The following is an 8,807-nucleotide window of genomic DNA, read 5'->3' as shown; positions in this document are numbered from 1 at the left end:
GTGTTGTGGAAGAGTAATGGAGTGTAGAAATATGATGACTCATATTTTGGTCTGAATAGACAGGATGGCCAACTAGAAAAGGAAGTGCAAAAATCACCCCTTGCCTCTTTACATCAGCATAGCAAAACATCATCACTGTTCCAGAAAATAACAAGTGAAGTAGAGAATGTTTTTCTCTATTTGTAGCCAACATACTTCTGTGAATGTGGAACCAGACTCTTCACAGACTAATGCTAAACATGCTAAACATCACAGAAGAGAGAGATTATAAGAACTTTGGGTTTATTCAGTTATTGCATGTTACTGTACAAAGAACAGAAAATTAGATTGTGTACTTAGTTTTTTTATATTCAGTCTTCTTTTCTAACACATCAACACTAGAGTAGTAAAATGACTGCAGTGGTTGTTTTCCTAAACAGAATGGATGCACAATTTAAGTTCAGTTCATGAGGGTACAGAGCTCTCAACTACAATACCCATAAGCCTCCAGCTCAGAGAACACCCATCATCATCATCATTGCATGTTTAGTCCTTCAACAAATCAGTGTATCAGCATGTTAACATTCTCTCCTGCATATCAATGCCAGCTTTCATTCCATTTCACTGTAAGGTCCAGTGGGCAAGGAATAATTAACTACATCATCTCCACCCCTCAACCAGTATTCTAAAAGAGCACAGATACAAGGGACAACAGACACACCGGTCTCTACATTGTAGATGAGCTGAAGACAGTCATCAATGACCTTGGCCAACAGAAGGTATTTGCACTGGTGACAGACAATGCTGCGAACATGAAGGCTGCTTGGTCTAAAGTAGAGGAGTTGTACCCTCACATCACACCCATTGGCTTTGCTGCTCATGCATTGAATCTGCTCCTCAAGGACATTGTGGCACTGAAAACAATGGATACACTATACAAGAGAGCCAAGGAAATGGTTAAGTATGTGAAGGGTCATCAAGTTATAGCAGCAATCTACCTCACCAAGCAAAGTGAGAAGAATAAGAGCACCACATTGAAGCTGCCCAGCAACACCAGTTGGGGTGGTGTTGTCATCATGTTAGACAGTCTTTGGGATGGAGATACAATATGGCAGTAGTGCCAACATATCCCATCAGCCACCTGGTGGAAGGGACTTTGTGGATCTGAGGTTCTTTCCCATTGCCTCCATCATCCTCCAAATCCCAGCCGCCTCAGAGCGCAACTGGTCCTTGTTTGGGAACACAACCAAAGCACACAACAGGCTGATCAATACAAGGGTTGAAAAATTGGTGGCCATCCGGGCAAATTTGAGGCTTTTTGAGCCTGACAACGAGCCATCCTCAACAAGGTTGGAAAGTGACAGTGAAGATGAGGCCTCAGAGTCTGATGTTCAAGAGGTGGACATTGAGGAGGTCCAGGGAGAAGACATGGAAGCCTGAGAGGAAGACAACCAAAGCTTTAGTTTCTACACTATAATTTCACTGATGTATGTTGAAAACATTTTTCTGAGATAAGATGGATCATTGGGGATCATTCAATATTCCCTTTCTTTTGTTGTTCAGTGAAATCATCCCATGTGAAGAGTCAACACTTCATTGAAATTAAATTCGTAACAATTTATTTCTATTGGAAGGATGTAATCATTTGCAATTATGTCTACTTATGATGTTTATGTTTGTCTCCATATATGGTAAATACATCCAATGCAAAAAACATTTACATTTAAAAATGGTATTCATATTAATTTGCATATATTTCCGTTAATTCCCACAGCACGTTTCCACCTCTGAATATTACCCAAAATGTGCCACCCCAATTAGCGCACAATGAAGCAATTGATTTTTTAACTAAAAAACAAAATTGAGCATTTCTTATTAGACAGGTATTCCCTCCCTGTTATAATCTGTTAATGATCACGACCCAGCAGGGTTAGAGTTTGTTTGTCCACCTCAGCTCCAGTCACTGGAAGACATGCAGGAAAGGTTCATTAGCTCATTAAAAGCACTCCAAGCAGGTAAAGCCATGGGGTGAAATGAGACACTAGCCTACTTGACGGAACAATCATTACGTTGAGAAGAATAGAATAACACAAATAATAATACAACTTAGTAACACAAGTCTCATGGTACAAACACAGAGATGAAAATGTAACCCTCACATACATAACACACACACTATCCCACAAAGTGTCCTTCACTTTCACAGGAAGCTAACAGAGCTAGGTTTTTCTCAGGCCATGGTATTTGGGTGAGGGTCTTTTGGTTTTTAATAGTGTGCAGAATTCAGAACAATGCAGATAAAAATGTATTGTACAGACAGACAAGCCTTGCATGTCAAAATTCAGAACATATGTCTGTTCTTTATAGTACAGTTCTCTCAGCAACAATCTAATGGTCACATCCGTCTGAAAGCCCTGGTGTTGGCAACCAAGATAACGGCTCACGGGTAAACTATGCAAAGAGTTGACCACAGCTCCAGCCACATAGGCGTTTACATTTATTGTCAGAGAATATACAGTGTAGAATGGGATTTATGCAACATTGGAATATCATCTGGCCATTTACAACAACAAAATAGTTTGGGAGTGAAACATTCAGTGAAACATTCAGGTTGTGCATGCTCCTTTTCAGAGTGCCATATACATAGTGCCTTATGGGCTGTATCATATTGTCTCTCTCTTGGCTGATATGAACAGGATTTTCTGTAAAAAGTAGAATATGAATCTATAAGGACACTATGATGCCTATAAGATCCTCACGCATGTAACTTTAAACAGCGTGTCATGAAATAACAGATTACACAATTAAAATAAACAAACTTTTTAATTGATTGAATTACTGAAACACTATGATATTAGTCAGAAATGTCTTATTGATTTACTGAAATGCTATTATGTTAGCTAAACATTGTCATTGAGTTCTGGCAGTTCAGGTGCAGCTTTGCCTCCTGTTGTTTATTTTCTTTTTAAAGTGTTTTTAAAAGTGTGGTTGTGTTTGACAGGATGATCAAAGTTGTGTATGGTTTGTAAAAATTATTTTAAAAAGGCCATAACAAGTACCTGTCCACCCACTGCAGTCATATTTCACACACAAATAGACTTATGAAGACATTTCCATGTTAATCACCCCTCCATCAACCCCAAACACCCCCCACACCTAAAGTACTCCCCAATTGTTTGATATGGTACAGTTACTATGGAAAAAGACCATGATGAAACCAAAACAAAAGTGTAGAAATGAACATTCTCTCCAACCTGACCCTAGTAGCTCAGCCTAGTTACTGCTACCCTACCATAGACACTTCAAGTAGATCAGAAACAACTAGACAGGTATAAGCAATATGGCAGTGGTTGGCTTCACATTTCCTGAGCCATATTGCTGCTTATTACACCTATTCAATGGTTTTGGATCTACACACATACGTAGGGAGTATGGACTGTAGGGTTTTCTCTAGACTCTTCTCTCTAGACTAGATGATTGTAGGGTTTTCTCTAGACTCTTCTCTCTAGACTAGATGATTGTAGGGTTTTCTCTAGACTCTTCCTCTCTCTAGACTAGATGATTGTGACACTGGCTGTGGACTGGACGCTCTCCTCGCGGGTGTGGCTATTCATCAGGTCCTTGACAAACTGTTCCAGTGCGGCGAAGTAGCCCTGGCACTGCCATGTGTCGTTGTGCGTGCCCTCAGAGAAGATGGCCAGACGTTTAGTCCGTGCCGGCGACAGCTCGTAAAGTTGCTTCATCATGACGGGCGGGATGAGCTGGTCTGACAGGCCCGACACGAACAGCGAGGGCATCCGGCACAGCGCCACCTGTCTGTAGGACAGGAACTGGTTCCGGTAGAACCACAGAGGCAGCAGCCTCATGGGCAGGAAGGAGAAGAGTGTGGCGGCCATGTGGGGGATGCTGAGGAACGTGTTCTCCACCACGATGGCCGCCACGCGGTGAGGGTTGGCCGAGGCCAGGCGAACCGCCACTGCGCCACCTAGAGAGCGGCCAAACACCATCACCTTGGTCTTGTCCAGGTCAGGCCGGGTCATCACATAGTCCAGCGTGGCCTGGGCGTCCAGGTACAGGCCGTCCTCACTGGGCTCGCCCTCGCTCTTCCCATACCCCCGGTAGTCCACCAGCACCACGTTGGCCTTCAGGTTCACCAGCATCAGCAGAGCGTTGGGCACCCGGTGCCCGATGTTGCCTGCGTTGCCATGGAAATAAAGGATTGTGGGCGGGGCCGTGGAGGCAGGTTTAGATTCGTTGACGGGGGCGACCCCGGGGTGATCAAGGCTGTCTCCGCCGGTGTAGCGGAGCAGGATAAGGTTGAGGCGCACGCCGTCCTTGGTGCGGATGTAGACGTTCTCATGGGGGATGCCTGTTGGCATGGCCACATAGAGCCGGGAGGAGGAGGGCTGGTCGGGGAAGTAGAGCAGCACGTCCTGGAACTTGTAGAGGATGGCGGCCACTGAGGCCAGGATGAGAGCCAGGAGAAAGAAGCCTCCGTAGAGGTGGAAAGTGAGGATGAGGGCCAGGAGGGAGATGCGACAGGCACCCCAGGACCAGGAGGCCAATGCCAGGGCACAGCGCTCCACCGAGCCCCACAGCCTCCACGGCTTCTCCATGGCACAGAGACACACAGGATCACACCACCATTACACACACTCTTTGCAAAGAGAGAGAGAGGGGATTGGGGGAGGAGAGGAGAAGGAGAGAGCGAGAAAGAGAGAAGATTGGGGGAGAAGAGGAGAGATAATCATGACTCATGCACTAGAGACAAGACCACTCAAGAGATTGTTCATCTCCTCTCACAATTTACAGCTCAGCAAGCCTTCCACAGATGGTAATAAAAATACTCTAAAATAAACCATTTACACTTTAGAGATGAAACAGAAACCAGTGGATCAACACGCACATTCGCGCACTCACAGACACACACACTATCAATCAGCCAATGTGCTGCCTGGCCTCAATGTTAAAGCAAGCGTGTCTCTGATATAGCTACAGTCTCAGTGGCGGTTAACTGGAGAAATTAGGCCGACTGTTTTCACCCTAGGGCCATTGGACTATACAAGATCCGGTAGTTATTTCCCACTGTTGTGCTTAATCTGCCCGACCATCTAACAGATTAGAACCAAACACGCCTCAATTACACAATACCTGGTTGGGTTGCCACTGTGAATTGGTTAGCAAATATGAGACAGGTATTTGACTATACAACATGTGGAATGGTTGGCTCTAACGCACATGACAACAACTCATTGGAATAGAACGGTCATTTATTTCCAGACAATTCCATCCATGTCACAATCAGAGATGGTGTTTTAGACCTGAAAACAACAGAGGCGTGGCAACTTGCCAAATGGGTCAAATTAGGAATGCAAATGTCAAGAAAAACATTGATTGACATAAATAACTGCAAACGTTATCTAACTCGCGTGCTGTCACGTCTTGTCAACAACAAATAACCTTACTATTTGAACAGTTAGCTATTTGCTAACTGTATAACTGGAAAAGGGGTTACACGACCAGGCAGTGCTTGCAGAAACATTATCTAGACTAGTTATGTAAAAGTCGACAAGACGTTGCTTGCAAATGTAGTTACGTGTCCCGAAATGCTAAAGTTTACAGCTCCTCTCTGTGTGAACATCGATTTGTAATTCACAGTAGAAAATGCCAGTTAACCACATTAGCCACCTAGCTAACGTTAGCATCAACTTGGCACATATACTGTATCTATTTAACTAGCTAACGTTACATACTTACCTCACTCCCATCATTTAGCGATTTAACTGCATGCGGCGAGATAAAACAATTGCAGTCAACGGAGTCGCTGTCATTTGGTCCAGAAGCTCACACAAAATGTATTTTCAGATATGAGCAGCTTGACAGAATAAACCCAGCGGAAAAGCTAACGTAGTTAGCTATCGACTTCCTGTGAGTATTTTTTGTTGTTTTCATTAGTTATCACAGCCACAAAGTATTCGGTAAAAAAATTATGGAAACAAAAATGTGCTATAAGGTTACGGTTAGACATAAGGTTAGCAGTGTAGTTAAGGTAAGGGTTGAGGTTAGGGTTAGGTCTGAAATCATAAACGGGGTATAAAACTTTGTGGCTGTGGTGACTAGTGACACCATTTTTTTCCCTTCCGTGTCACTTTTAGAAATTCCGTGTAGAACGTGGCAAAAAAAGAAAGGGGATCCACATTAATTTCCATCTTCCAAAAAAACGATGTTCAACCACTAGATGGTGATCTGCGAATATGGCTTTTTATGGCCAATGGTAGGCAAAACTGGAGTATCCCACACTAATCCATGGTAAATTGTAACAGGTATAATGATTTTTTTATTTTTTTATTTCACCTTTATTTAACCAGGTAGGCTAGTTGAGAACAAGTTCTCATTTGCAACTGCGACCTGGCCAAGATAAAGCATAGCAGTGTGAACAGACAACACATGGAGCAAACAATTAACAAGTCAATAACACAGTAGAAAAAAAGGGGAGTCTATATACATTGTGTGCAAAAGGCATGAGGAGGTAGGCGAATAATTACAATTTTGCAGATTAACACTGGAGTGATAAATGATCAGATGGTCATGTGCAGGTAGAGATATTGGTGTGCAAAAGAGCAGAAAAGTAAATAAATAAAAACAGTATGGAGAATGAGGTAGGTAAAAATGGGTGGGCTATTTACCGATAGACTATGTATAGCTGCAGCGATCGATTAGCTGCTCAGATAGCAGATGTTTGAAGTTGGTGAGGGAGATAAAAGTCTCCAACTTCAGCGATTTTTGCAATTCGTTCCTGTCACAGGCATAATAACTAATTAGGTGCTGTATATATTTAACCCCCTAAATTATGTTAGCGAAAAACTCAGTTTGTCAGTGATTGTCTTTCGTAAAACTTTGTAGCAATTTTGTTCTATCATCTGCAAGGTTGATAAACAATTCAATTAGTGACTGATAGAGTTAAAGCAAAATCATGGGAGAGGAAATACAATGAGTGTTCAAGCAGACATGCCCTCAGGGATTGACATAAATAAACAGTGTTTTTATTTGTTCAGGATTTTATTTGGTGCCACAGAAAGCAGGAGCCAACAGAAACAGTAATCCCCCTGTGGATGTTGAGAATATCTTAAACAGAGTGTGTTTGCACTAAAAGGTTGTTTGAATATCTCATAATAGAACAGCATAAATTATGAGCACTTTATTCCCCACTCCTCCACAAAAACACTGACAAAGGTCCACTGAGGGAATACCACAGGTGGGTGGTTTTTGTATTTGTTTGCGGGCATGTGCGCGCGCGAGTGTGTGTAATGCCAGATGGCATTTGACTGTAGAAACAAAACAAACATGTAGCCACACAGTTGTCAGTACACAAACAGAGGTGTCATACACAGGGGATCAAATTATATCTAACTTTATTTTTCCAAACACGATGATGAATGAGAAATAGCACAGTGTTGTTTACTGTTGACATGAATTACTTAATCTCCCAGTGACCTTGTAATGAAAGGCAGAGCTACAGAAGAACAAACTACATCCCCACAGCACACACATCACCACCTGATATTCTTCTGATCAACAAGAACACGAGCAAGAGTGACTCTGATGCTTTTAAACCAGAGGTTAAGGTTAGCCACAGAGAGAAGAAAAGGTCAAACAAAATAAATTAGTAGACTATCGCAAGTTCTACATTTGAATGCAGGAGACAATAGAAGGCATTCAAATAAAACAACCATGCAGCCTTGTAATAGAAACGTACAGTTGAAGTGGGAAGTTTACATACACCTTAGCCAAATACATTTAAACTCACTTTTTCACAATTCCTGACATTTAATCCTAGTAAGAAATCCCTGTTGTAGATCAGTTAGGATCACCACTTTATTTTAAGAATGTGAAATGTCAGAATATTAGTAGAGAAAATGATTTATTTCAGCTTTTATTTATTTCCTCACATTCCCAGTGGGTCAGAAGTTTACATATACTCAATTAGTATTTGGTAGCAGTGCCTTTAAATTGTTTAATTTGGGTCAAACGTTTTAGGTAGCCTTCCACAAGCTTCCCACAATAAGTTGGGTGAATTTTGGCCCATTCCGCCTGACAGAGCTGGTGTAACTGAAACAGGTTTGTAGGCCTCCTTGCTCACACATGCTTTTTCAGTTCTGCCCACAAATTTTCTATAGGATTAAGGTCCGGGCTTTGTGATGGCCACTCCAATACCTTGACTTTGCTGTCCTTCAGCCATTTTGCCACAACTTTGGAAGTATGCTTGGGGTCAATGTTAATTTGGAAGACCCATATGGGACCAAGCTTTAACTTCCTGACTGATGTCTTGAGATGTTGCTTCAATATATCCACATCATGTTCCTGCCTCATGATGCCAACTATTTTGTGAAGTGCACCAGTCCCTCATACAGGAAAACACCCCCACAACATGATGCTGCCACCCCCGTGCTTCACGGTTGGGGTGGTTTTCTTCGGCTTGCAAGCCTCCCTTGTTTTCCTCCAAACATAATGATGCTCATTATGGCCAAACAGTTTGATTTTTCTTTCATCAGACCAGAGGACATTTCTCCAAAAAGTATGATCTTTGTCCCCATATGGAGTTGCAAACTGTAGTCTGGCTTTTTTATGGCAGTTTTGGAGCAGTGGCTTCTTCCTTGCTGAGTGGCCTTTCAGGTTATGTCAATATAGGACTTGTTTTTACTGTGGATATAGATACTTTTGTACCTGTTTCCTCCAGCATCTTCACAAGGTCCTTTGCTGTTGTTCTGGGATTGATTTGCACTTTTCGCATCAAAGTACGTTCATCTCTAGGAAACAGAACGCGTCTC

General features: G+C 42.4%; 1 protein-coding gene across 1 annotated transcript; it reads right to left on the bottom strand.

Annotated features, from left to right (window-relative positions):
• Nucleotides 1–265: 265 nt before the first annotated feature.
• Nucleotides 266–6,109, bottom strand: LOC115121983 (protein ABHD13-like). Its single transcript, XM_029651134.2, has 2 exons — nt 5,737–6,109; nt 266–4,636 (listed from the first exon to the last, which is right to left on the bottom strand). The coding sequence occupies exon 2, from the start codon at nt 4,593–4,595 to the stop codon at nt 3,534–3,536; it is 1,062 nt and encodes a 353-aa protein (XP_029506994.2). The 5' UTR covers nt 4,596–4,636; nt 5,737–6,109; the 3' UTR covers nt 266–3,533.
• Between the last annotated feature and the right edge of the window lie 2,698 nt (nt 6,110–8,807).

This window comes from Oncorhynchus nerka, linkage group LG3 (genome assembly GCF_034236695.1).
Source record: "Oncorhynchus nerka isolate Pitt River linkage group LG3, Oner_Uvic_2.0, whole genome shotgun sequence".
Taxonomy (NCBI): Eukaryota; Metazoa; Chordata; class Actinopteri; order Salmoniformes; family Salmonidae; genus Oncorhynchus; species Oncorhynchus nerka.
This window is presented reverse-complemented; position numbering and strand designations above follow the sequence as displayed.